The 13,585-nt window shown below is 35.7% G+C and overlaps 1 protein-coding gene across 1 annotated transcript in view; it reads right to left on the reverse strand.

Annotated features, from left to right (window-relative positions):
- Positions 1–1,733: 1,733 nt before the first annotated feature.
- LOC145671844 (uncharacterized) overlaps positions 1,734–13,585 on the reverse strand; it is a 32,591-nt gene continuing 20,739 nt past the window's right edge. Inside the window, exon 2 of the mRNA XM_081741068.1 lies at positions 1,734–3,120. Coding sequence (XP_081597194.1) covers positions 2,524–3,120 — 597 coding nt within the window. The 3' untranslated portion in view covers positions 1,734–2,523. The remainder of the gene's footprint in view (positions 3,121–13,585) is intronic.

Genomic DNA, 13,585 nt, shown 5'->3' on the forward strand with positions numbered 1-13,585 from the left:
AGGGAAGTCATCTCTCACACGTGACGGGCTAACATGGCCATGGACACCGACAGTCCAAAAATCGAATTCCTATTCGGATTTCTACAGTGTATTGGCGTCTCTTAGTTTACGGTGCAAGTTATTAAGGAACGTGAAGGTCTAATAAATTTGGATGATTTTGTGATCACTGTGGTCACTTGTTGAAAGTTAGACAAATTATAGCGATTTTATTCGATCTTTTGGTTGGATTTCATGTAATCTCGTGGTGACCGAGGAGCGGAGGACAAGATCTGGCATCGACATGACTTCAAATTCCACCAAAACTGTGAGTAAATACTGCTAAAGCATACGACGAAACTATCGTCAGAATCATAGTGTTGTTAACAAAGTTGCGTACCAATAATTACAACCTTTACAGTGAAAAAAGTTTATTAAAAAAGCAGCATTTACCGCTAATAACTAACTAACTAACCCTATGGCCTATAGAACCTGGTGTTCAATGCTGCGTTCACAAAAGCTTTCCATTTACTTCTATCCTTAGCCAACTGGATTCAGTTTCTACTTTGCATTCCTATTTCTGCGAGATCCATCTTAATATTGTCCTATCCTACGCCTAGGTCTTCCTAATGGGCGTTTTCCGATTGGTCTTCCAGTTAAGACTTTGAAGCGTTCTTACACAGCAAAGAATGAGGTGTTGAAATAACACAAAATGACTACCACTTTAGCGTGTTACTTGTGTGTCAATTCAACACCAAGCACATCGCCTTCAGAGCACATGAGAAATACCTCGCTACTAGCTGTGAGTATTTGCATTATTTTTGTTATTTGGTATGAGCAAAGCTTTGCGAAATGTATTTCACATTTATGGCAAGTAACTAATAACATTCTATATTTTCTGTAATCGGTCACAATAATATTATTATAAACCTATGAATCATTTGACATCAATTACACAGATAGCAGTGCTTTCACCTATTTTCTTTATCTGTTATTCTTGTGTCTTAGCACGCATGAACAGAAGATGGCAGAACTGTTGCCTATGTAACTCTTGTCAGACGACTCACAGGTTTACAACAATACTATTGTGATCGATTACAGAAAACATAGAACACTATTCGTTATTTGGTATACGTGCCAAATATATTTCTCAAAGCTTTTCTTATATTTACCGATAATTACTAATTCAAATTCTCTCAGGTAGTAACTAGTTATTTCTAATATACTCGGAAGGGGATGTGATTGGTGCTGAATTAACACACGAGTATCATGCTAAAGTGGTAGTCATTTTGTGTTGTTTCAACACCTCAGTTTTTACAGTGTACTTTCGTATACAGCTTTTGTTCTTCCCATTTTTAATCACAAATATATTTAGAGGGGCATAAATGGAAAGGATTTTTTAAAATCTCATAAATAAAACTGTTGAGTAACATAGAAATCGACACATTACTGAAAGAACAAAGATAGTATATAGTTGCTGCACGTAACGAGGGGTTGATTTACCATTAGGCCCAGGTCTAGGGATGTACTCTGAACGAGAATTTAACAGCACGAAAAATATTTGTAAATAATAATAATAATAATAATAATAATAATAATAATAATAATAATAATAATAATAATAATAATAATAATAATAAATTTTCTTATATTGTTTTACTTCAACACCCTTTCCCCTTGTTTCATTAGTTTTATGCTTTGGTCTGAATAAAAAAGGAAATATTGAAATATGATGTTTTAATTCTTGCAATCAAAATAATCATTTTGTCTTACAGCAGAAACATAATCTACATTTCAACTATCAAAACATTTATTCTATTCGTTTTAGTGATATTTTTAGTGTTTAAATATACGCACTTATTACAAACAAAGATTAAAAACGAATTTCGTTCGTTATTGTACTAGTACATATTGTAGAAATAGAACTAATCATTATCTGTATCTTAATTTAAAAAATACATAAATTTGTAACAATTCAAATCTTTCTTTGCAGTACATTCAAAACGAAAATTAAAACTTACACAAAAAATCTTTAAACTAAAATATGCATAACTTATCTTTTAATTTTCTATTTGGGTTAAAATTCTGTACGTCAGGGTGAAGGACAGCAAAACTATTAAATCCGGCGCCGCATGTAACTATAATGTTGCTACTTCTATAATATGGAATTCGCAAACACCTGTAATACACTCGTCCTAGCAACCCTAATGAGGACAGAAACATGTGCTATTGAAATGCATTGCAGTAAGTTCACTTTGAAAATCTCCAGATTTTCATCTCTTCATGTGGCCATAAAACTTCCAAGTTTAGAGAGAAATTGTTGAATTTAACAATATAGTAATAAGGCTGAATTAGTCCGTCATTTTCTCTCCTTGTGAAAAGCTTTGGCAAAGTTCATAATAATAAACTTGCGCTTAGAAACATTGGTAACAATTATTGGGTCATCTTCGTTAACAGCAATTTCTGTGATTTTTACTACCATTTAACTTTTCGAACTAAAAACATAATTATAAATTTAATTTTACATTATTCAAGAACAAATCAAAATCAATTTGCGTTACAGCTAGATATATCAGAATTGAACTGACTACCATGTGGACATTTATAAAGAGATGGTATGAGTTTTTCATCTCTTATTATGCATGTGTAGTAGATATTTTTATTAGCCACTACAGCCTCAGTTTGTCCAAGAGCTTTGCAAGACGGAATAGGCAGCTTGGGACAAACACCAGGTGCGGTCAATTTGATGGAACATGTTTGAGTCGCGGGATCAAATCCGTATCCTTCATCACAAGTAAATGTAGTAGGCTTTGTAAGAGCACAGGGACAGAAATGGTATTTAATGCAATCATACGGATCTGGAAATAATCCTGAGTCCTCGCACTGAAAGTTGCCAATGTTGCAGCGTTCAGCTGAGGTGCACTGGGCAGTGTTATCATCCTCAACACATTGGGTATTGGAAGTACAATTGGACACTATAACTTCGTTAAACCCTCCATTTCCATCTGGGTTGCAGAAAACCAAAGTGCTACAGTTTTTACACATAACCCCTGTCTGAATACATCGTCTAGTTTCTGGTAAATCCCGAATTTCGCATGAAGAATCAATCTTGTTACCTCCAAAGGCAGTAAGACAAGTGGAGATCTAGAAAGAAAGAAAGTAGGTAAAATGAGAACATCTAGAATATATTATATAAACTCCAGTAGCACGTTAATTTGTTTTTTTAAAAAAAATATTGTAAAATGTTTAAAAATACACTATCCTGATAGAAGTAACAAACAAACTAACTCAATGGCCTTTGGAACCCAGGGGTTCAATGTCACGTTCACAAAAGCTCTCCACTGACTTCTATCCTTAGCCAACTGGATCCAATTTCTATTTTGTATTCCTATTTCTGCGAATCATCTTAATATTGCCCTCCATCTGCGCCTATAGCACTGCCAACAAGAGATGGTCTCTGACGTTTCTTACCACATGCGGTGGGACATTGCAGCCCCTACTTTGATACCAGTGTTACCAATCACGATCACTCTGTCTTATACCATTAATTAAATTGCCACTACAGTTGCACCGAAAAAAAAACTTGACACGCGAGTAGTGGCAATGTCACTGCGAGCTGTCAGAGACGTTCTCTTACTGGACGCACTATAGGTCGTCCTAATGGTCGTTTTCCGGTTGGTCTTTCAGTTAAGACTTTGAAACCGTTTCTACTTTCTTCCATCCTGGCTACATGACTTGCGCACCTGAGCCTGCTAGATTTGATGACCCTAGCAATGTTTGGTAAACCGTATAAATTATTTAGTTACTCGTTTTTAAGTTTCCGCCATTCCCCATTCCCGTTCCTCTTGGGTCCGAATATTCGTCTCAGGATCTTGTTCTCAAATACTTTCAGTCTATGTTCTTCACTCAGACTAAGCGATCATGGTTCGCAACTATACAGAATAACAGGCATGATTATCGTTTTATATATTTTAAGCTTCAAATTCCTCGACAGAATTCGCGACGACAAGAGATTTTGAACTGAATAATAACACGAATTCCCTGCTTTTAGTCGACATTTAATTTCTTCGTGAATATGATTTTCGTCTCTTAATATCGTTTCTAGATATCCACTTAATCAAAAGTAATATTTGATATTTTAACGCATCCATAATTTAACTTATTACAATCCCGACGAACTTCCATGTATTAATTTTCTCTGCATTTACTTCCCATGTAGAGAAGTAAGTAAAAGAGCAGAAAATAAGCTTGTGAATATTTCTCCCAAAGAGCGCACAAATGGAACCAACCATCCCTTATGTGTATTTAGTAGGAAGGCCAGTTTTCTTCAGGTTTCGTTCCGATTGTTGTGATTGTTGGTAGTCGCTAATGCAGGGGCACAGGCCTGTAGCCATCCCAAAAATGTAGGGGGAGCGGCTAAAGTTAGGGGGGCCCGATGCAACCATATTATAGTTCATTTGCCAGTCTACCGTGAAAATTTTAGGTGGGGCAGCCAAAATTTAGGGGGGGGGCCTAGACCCCCCTGGATACGAGCCTACAGGGGCATACCCACGTATGGGGTCTACCTGGTCCGGATCCTCCCAAAAACATCATAACACGGCATACGTTTGCATATTTTCTTAATAAAATTATACTTGTCTAGAAGGGAAATGATTGGAATGTAGCCTCAAGGTTTGATCTTATACTTCATCTGTATTCTTTCTTTTCTTATAAAAACAATCTAGTTTTATCATTTTCCTTGATAATCCAAATGATACTAATTAACGAGTACTTATCGTCTTTTAGGTAGAATAACACCAGTTCAATACTATACAGACAAAACGTGTTATTGGACTTTTCACTTTGGACACCTCTCAATAACAACAACAAAAATTGAGTGTGTGTATCCCTGCTCATCTCCTCCCTCCTCCAAGAGCTTGGACACAAGCTCACTCCAAATTAATCAGTATCCCTAATAAATTTGCCACACTCTCCCAATTTTTCTGTTCTGTCCCTTAAATTTACCATTCCTTCACCCCCAAATGTACTTTTCTATTCATAAAATTTGCCTATCCGGTTTGATAATAGCATTTTCTATCAAAAAGTGACGTCCCAAATAATCTCATGGAAGTGGCCTGCGCCGTGAAACTCTGCTCTGGGCATTCCTGCGTTAATATGATTCCAGTGTAAATTTGCCATAAAAGTCGTATGTGAACGCTTGTTAAACAATCTCAGTAAGCATGCAGGTCTATGGTAAGTCTATGTTTGCCCCTAATTTCTCTTGCTAGAATTAACCTTAGAGATTCTTTCTGTGTATGGCTTTACTCAGTGTAAATTTTAAGTCATGCTGGAGAGGTGCGTCAATTTAAAAGAATTTTAAGTCTAACCTTATATTACATCTAATTGATAAGTCTGAAGTAAGCTTGCAATTTAGAAACTAGCATGTTTGCTATAGTCTTCGTTTAAATGCAAACTTGTGCAAACCTACAAACTTAGCCTCCAAGGCTTGAGTAAAGCTATTAAACATCTGGAAAGCTATTAGGAACATTTCAAAACTGAAAACAATATTAAATTGAAATATGACTGTTAGGATTTTTCACAGATTTTAAAAATTGTGTTTAAGATAAATGTGGTGGTGATAGTCACTGATTCTCTCTGCGTCTAGTAGAAAAAAAGTACTGAAATACTCTTTTTCTAGACCATTCATAATCATAATTGATTCATACTTGATCCAGGGTGTAAAAGTAAGGGGGAACGTGGGAGAACGGAATTCCCCCACTTCCAAAAATATCTATATTGTTCATTCACTTCCTAAAAAATTACAATGGGTACAGATAGGCACGGGGAGCGGCATGACATCATCCGTCCCCCTGGCTTTTCAGATCCACTTTTACACCTGACTTGATCCATGAATAGTACTTGGCTATGATTAGATATTATAAACAAACCAAAATGAATTTTTGCTTATTATATATTTGCAGTCATAGAATCACATTTACATGCAAACGCTTTTTTTTTTTTTAGCATTATTTGTTTCTCTCGCATTATAGTATATTCTGACATCATTGCATTTGTTTTCGCACTGAATAAATTGTATTTGAGTTGCCAAACAAAACGGTATATTATCTAATCACTCAAGCACCATAATTCCTACAGAATAAGCTTACAAAACTCCATTTATTCTAGAAAACCTTGTACACTCTGCAGAAAAAAAAAACTGCAACATGAGCATGTAAGTTTATTATGAAACTACGCCAACAACGCAGGGAATCAACATAAGGTCTAAGTGGTATGAATTACGCCAGGAAAAACCTCAGCGTCCTCCCCTGCACACTTTATTTTGGAGCAAAATACTTCATCGTTTCACAATAAACCTGCATGCTCATGTTGCAAATTTTTTGCTGCGGACTGTACCTTTAAAATTACATAAAATTTAGACGCAATATAATCTAACTTGAGTTAACAACACATTTTATGTCGTTTGGTAAACTTATTTAAATTTAGGTTCACAGTAGTTCACAAAAATATCACAAACGTAAAAGTTCCAAATATAGACTGTAATTCTGCAATAATCAATACATAAGTGTGCTTGAATCCTTGCATACTGTCTGTACATAGTTCACAGCCTCACTTCTGCCTATTTATTGACCCTGGATATACTATCTGTTTGTGACGTACGACAGTCTTCGTTTTCAGTGCATGAACGTTAAAATTCACTTCTACTTAATTATGTGGAAAAAGAGGGCGCGGTGGCTCAGTGGTAGAACGTTCACCTCTGGTGCTTGGGGTCCTTCGTTTGATCCCAGCTCGCGCCGTGTGAACTTTGTGGTTGACAAACACCGTGCTCGTGAGTTTTTTCGGGGTTCTCCTTTTCCTCCCACTTTCTTTATTCCACCATTTCATTCATTTCTCATAATCATCGTCTCCTTTAGCCTAACCGGCATAACCGTGGGATCTAAAACTGAAAGATTTCATTTTTAATTATGTGAAGCTTTCATTATAACGATACAATCCACATACACAAATGCATATAATTTAAACAAAAATTAAATGAAATTCAATGCAAGAATTCTGAAAAAGAAAAAGGAAATAAATATTTTTAGTTCGAAAAACCATAGTACAATATATATTGGTACATTGTATTAGGCAAATGTGTTTTATTAGTTTATTTTGATGAATTAGTAATTGCCTCTACTGAAACATATTAGTTGATATTGATTAAATTAAAATTTAGTCTCATCTAGTGGTCATCCATTAACTTTGCGGTATGTAAAGCAATGTAATGTTTTCAATATTTTAATTTATATTCACTTTTTACGTTGCACGTATAATCGCGGAAAAATATTCTACAATGTTTATTACCATTTAACGGAAAGAAATTATCCAAAGATCAAACAAATACCAATCGATACATCTGATTGGGTAGAACAAAATGATGCTCATCAATGCTAAAGTTCATGCGTAGTTTTCGAGAGAATCCCGAAAAACAAAATTATTTTGAAAAAAAACCAAAAAAGTATTGCTCATTCAAGATACTAAGGTGATTCCAATACTGAAGTATACTGTAAAATTCTTTCAGTCTAAAAAGGTAGAGCAATTACTGTATACATGGGAATTTGGACTTTCCCATCACCTTTTATTATAAAATTGTCTTCTTAAATACAAAAGCTATACAATAAATAGTTCCACTAATAATTTGGGTAAGATAAAAAAAAAGGAACCCGGTGACCAAGCGTCGTGGGCTTTTGCAGATGAAGTTCCTCTCGGTGACCAAGCGTCGTGAGAGGGGTTTTGGGTGGTTCTATCAACCTGGGCAGATTGATGCTCGAAGATGTGTGCTGCTCTCTTTTATCCTGGTGTGTCGGCTGCCATCGGTGATCTCCGTTTTGCCGACTGCTGGCGAATGTGGGCGACTCCTCTTCGGGTCCGTCGTCTGCGATGTTTTTGTTTACTATTAACACGTGTTAGTACACATGGTTATCGGATGTTATGGGGACATGCGGAACCTTACAATACGTTCATGAAGCTCTTTATCATTAAACAAACAAAGACAATATAATCGATACACACCGGCTCCGGGCCCCCCAACCTTGCTGATCAACATACATTCGTACACTTTCTCAATAGAACAATTGTTTGACACAGAAATCATTGATGTAGCATTAAAATGTTTGATCTTACATTTTATCTGTACTCTTTCTCTTATAAAAACATTCTCATTCTAATATGTTTCCCCTGAAAACAAAGGTAGAACTATTTTACAATTACTTATCGCCTTTTCGGGTAGAGAAAATGAAATGAAATCTGTGAGTTTTTCGTCTCACGGTTATGCCGGCTAGACTAAAGAAGACGGTGACAATCGGAAATGGTGGAATAGAGAAACTGGGAAGAAACCCACGCACACGGTGTTTGTCCACCACAAAGTTCACTTGGCGGAAGCAGGGTTTGAACCCTTAACCTCATACACCAGAGGTGAACGCTCTACCACTGAGCCACCGCGGTGTCGAATTCATACTTTTCGGGGTCACTGAAATGAGCAATGACACTTCCGATGGCGTGGCCCTCAACATGGAGAGGAGAGGGGATATATACAAATCATCGTAAATGACCAATATCAAGAAGCGCTTTAGTAGTAGTAAAAAATGACTGACTAACGAAACATATTACTATTTTTTCTTAATTTAACCCAGCGAAGCGAGTACGGTAATTGATGCTAGTAAATAAATAAATAAATAAATAAATAAATAAATAATACAGTTAATTCTATGATTTAACCTAGAAAGACTGGCAGGATCTAGCCACGGGTGCCAGCAGTGTGAGCAAAGGGAGGGCAATCGCAGCTCACAGGATTTTCGAATGGGTTTCAGTTCTTCGAAATACATGTCAAAACATATCAGATATGCTTATTTAATGTTTTTACTGTAGTTAATAAAGTTATAGAATGTGCATCAAAATAACTGTTTTATATTAAGTATTATGTGTATCAAACTGAGTATATTTGCAACTTCGCTTGTGTGTCATCCTCTACCCTCCTTGAAAACAAAAACCCTCTGAGAGGATAAATATTACTTTCACTATCTTGTCTTTACATAATACATTTTAGTATAATTCTTTATAACTTCATCTGACGTTTCAAAAATTGTGATATTAGTAGTTTCAGAAACATACTTCTAACTTACTTGACTTGAAAAATACAAATTTATTTAATGCGTGAACTCAAATTTCACTTTCTAGCAATATTTCTACAAGTTCTTCAACAGTTCATTCAAAAAATTTTCCAAACTGGTGTATAAAAGAGAATATTTATGGAAAGCAATAGGTCCTAACTTTTCCGTTAAAACTGTCAGAATATGGGTCTTGAAACAGCACTGAATTACCGCCATCTGTTGAAGTTTGTGGTTAATTAACTGTAATTGTCTACACTTAAACTAGATTAAATTGTAATAAGCTCTGTACAGACAGAAGATAATACGAAATATATGTATGCGCAGTGGTGTATCTAAGGGGGGCTCCCGGGCTTAAGCCTCAACGAATTTCTTTTTACTAATTTAAAGTAAATCAAATATCTTGCCGAATTTTCACATTTCCAGGAATAAAGTTAGCAAAACCTCCCGAAACAAAATCATAAAAATACGCCACTGTGCATGCGATATCGATAACCAAAGTTAACCATTAAAGCGTAAACTAATTGACTTCATTAACGAACTAGAGGAGATAATCTTTCTTTGAGTTTTACGTCCTACGCTTATGCCGGTTAGGCTAAAGGAGACGGTGATGATGAGTAATGAATGAAATGGTGGAATGAAGAGAGTGGGAGGAAACGGGAGAACCCCGAGAAAACCCACGCACACGGTGTTTGTCCACCACAAAGTTCACTTGGCGGGGGCTGGGATCGAACCCGAGACCCCAAGCACCAGAGGTGAACGCTCTACCACTGAGCCACCGCGGCCCTAGAGGAGATAATCGTTCTATATTTCTATTGCAACAAACATTTTTTTTTAATAAATCGCATCCGTTTAAGACTTATCGTGTGCAGTAACGGATGTATATAACAACTTATTAGGATCACGCAAGTGGGGTTTATAAGATTCTACTATTAGTAGAGCTCAGGCCCGTATCCAGGGGGGTCTAGGGGGGCCGCCCCCCTAAATTTTTACTGGCCCCCTCTAAAATTTTCATAATAGGCTTGCAAATGAACTATAATATGGGATGAAATATATTATTTTTGGCCCCCCTAACTTTCACCGGGACCCCCCTACATTTTCGAGCTTGCTGCGGGCCTGGTAGAGCTACGTCCATTCGTTACACCACACGGTAACTCAGAGGAGGTCTTTAATGAAGTCAATCCGTTGACATATTTTAACGGATAACGACAACTTGAATTTTTCTTCGTTAGTGCACACAATAATTCTTGAACCAAAGATAACTATGGAATTCCTTTGTTTACAATAGATAGCTAGTAGAGCAATTATTTCAGGCGAGTTCGTTAACGGAGTCAATCCCTTTACTTCTTAACGGCTAACTGTGACTTACGTTCTTCTTTGTTGGTGCACACAATAATTCTTGAACCAAAGATAACTATGGAATTCCTTTGTTTACAATAGATAGCTAGTAGAGCAATTATTTCAGGCGAGTTCGTTAACGGAGTCAATCCCTTTACTTCTTAACGGCTAACTGTGACTTACGTTCTTCTTTGTTGGTGCACACAATAATTCTTGAACCAAAGATAACTATGGAATTCCTTTGTTTACAATAGATAGCTAGTAGAGCAATTATTTCAGGCGAGTTCGTTAACGGAGTCAATCCCTTTACTTCTTAACGGCTAACTGTGACTTACGTTCTTCTTTGTTGGTGCACACAATAATTCTTGAACCAAAGATAACTATGGAATTCCTTTGTTTACAATAGATAGCTAGTAGAGCAATTATTTCAGGCGAGTTCGTTAACGGAGTCAATCCCTTTACTTCTTAACGGCTAACTGTGACTTACGTTCTTCTTTGTTGGTGCACACAATAATTCTTGAACCAAAGATAACTATGGAATTCCTTTGTTTACAATAGATAGCTAGTAGAGCAATTATTTCAGGCGAGTTCGTTAACGGAGTCAATCCCTTTACTTCTTAACGGCTAACTGTGACTTACGTTCTTCTTTGTTGGTGCACACAATAATTCTTGAACCAAAGATAACTATGGAATTCCTTTGTTTACAATAGATAGCTAGTAGAGCAATTATTTCAGGCGAGTTCGTTAACCGAGTCAATCCCTTTACTTCTTAACGACTAACTGTGACTTACGTTCTTCTTTGTTGGTGCACACAATAATTATTGAACCAAAGATAACTATGGAATTCCTTTGTTTACAATAGATAGCTAGTAGAGCAATTATTTCAGGTGAGTTCGTTAACCGAGTCAATCCGTTTACTTCTTAACGGGTAACGGTGACTTACGTTCTTCGGTTACAAAACACGAGAACTCTTGAACGAAACGGAATGTTTGGATTTTTTTTTTTGCAACGGATAACTAGAGTAGACCTAATTATGTGAGCCGAGTTCGTAAACGGAGTTAATCCGTTTTATTCTTAACGAGTAAAGGTGACTAATGTTGTTTTGTTACTCACACCAGAGTTCTTGAGCGAAAGCGAATTTTTGAATTCTGTTTCTTTTTAGAAGCAAACGTCCTCTAGCTGTGACATCTAACGGACAAATTTGATACTTCCAGTGATTTTTTTTTTTTGGTTTGTTTTGTTTACTTCCTACCATAGTTAATTTAATTGTGCAGTAAAACGAAAAGATAGTGTGTGACAGTTTTCTTTTGTCGTCCTTTTAACTTCTCTATACAAAATTACAGAGCTTTAGTTTCTATGGGTGTGTATTTGAAATTTGAATTGCAACAATAGTCTCTAATAAACAAAAACGCATAGAAATATAACTTATATATATATATATATATATATATATATATATATATATATATATATATATATATATATGTATATGTATATATATTGTTTAACTAGGGTTGGCAAATGACAGGTATTTTGTTGGTTGACCTACGTTTATTAGTCAAGTATACGATATTTCAAGGCTTAAAATACATTTTTTTTGAGAATTGTGAACATTTACATTATTATTATTATTATTATTATTATTATTATTATTATTATTATTATTATTATTATTATTAATAATAATAATAATAATAATAATAATAATAATATTGGTAAGTAAATTGGCGCAACCGAGGGCGCCGATTTCTCTGTAAATTTGAGGGGGGGGGGCAATTCAGATGCAGACAGCAAATATATCAGGATTTTAAGACAAATGGCATTCGAATTATGCCAAATATTGTATATTCACTGAGGGGAGCCTGGCTCCTTCAGGATCGGTGTCCTTGGCCGCAACTGATATGCCTCCATTCTCCACGGTCTTCACCTAACCAATTCTTTTTCACGTATGATTTTTTCTGTTTTGATACCCTCCATCAATTGTAGCCTTCTTCGCCCTCTCCCTCTCTTTTCTGCCACGATAGTATCTAGCACGTCCCTCGTGATACAGTTCCTTCTTAACCAATGTGCCAACCATTTTCTCTTCCTCTTCTTAATATCTAAAATTGTTGTTTTCCCCTACCATTTCTAACACCCTCTCATTCGTTTTGCGCTCGACCCAGCTAATTCTTTCCATTCTGCTCCACACTCACATTTCGAAAGCTTTCAGTCGTTTGTCATCATTTTTGAGTAATGTCCATGTTTCTGCCCTATACAGTACAAATGAGCGGGTACCGGTATTTTTATTTTTCACACTTGGCAACCTTATGTGTAATGTACCAGGCTAAGGGAGACAGTAATGATGATACTGAATGAAATGGTGGAATGAAGAAAGTCAGAGGAAATAGGAAAAAAAAAAGAGAAAATCCACGGTCACGGTATCTATTCAGCACAAAGCCACTTCGTGCGAGTTACATTCGAACCAGGGACCCAGAGTTAAAAGGCGACCTAAAGGCTAACGGTTCAACCGTAAACTAATAATTAGAGCAACCCACATTATGCTGTATTACACCGAAAAGAAGTTTACAGGAATAAAAATAAGATTTTCATTGTTGTATTGTTATGTTCTCAATGATTTTGCATTGTAAATATTGGTTTTAAAAAGTATTAATACAATATGTTAAAATTGCAGTTAAACATAATTTTTCAAAAATTGTGCTATATATTTTAAATTATGCTTTATTTTCTTAGGTGGTGCGTTTAAAATTAGTTTCTTCTTGACCCTTAGACAACCATATGTGTAAATTGTTTTTATGCTTTTTATGCTTTTGGGTTGCCGTACTAATAATAGATACCAGTTATAGTTATGATAATTATTAATTTTGTTGTCTTGTAATTCAAACTTAAAGCATTGTAGACTACATAAGAGAACAACTTAACTTAACAACACAACAACCGAGTCATAAGTTTTACAATTCAGTCCTACGCAATGATTCCAATCGATAAAGCTAGGTTGCTACTTTACAAGAATCTTGTAGTTGTCATAAAAAAATTTTTGAAAACCTACAATATTTCTCCATGTAAACATAGTCTTGAAAGGGACAATACAACATTTCTTTCATCTTGCAAGGAGTCAAATCATGTGCAAA

The sequence above is a fragment of the Thermobia domestica genome, chromosome 15, assembly GCF_964235325.1.
Source record: "Thermobia domestica chromosome 15, izTheDome1.hap1.1, whole genome shotgun sequence".
In the NCBI taxonomy this organism is placed as follows: domain Eukaryota; kingdom Metazoa; phylum Arthropoda; class Insecta; order Zygentoma; family Lepismatidae; genus Thermobia; species Thermobia domestica.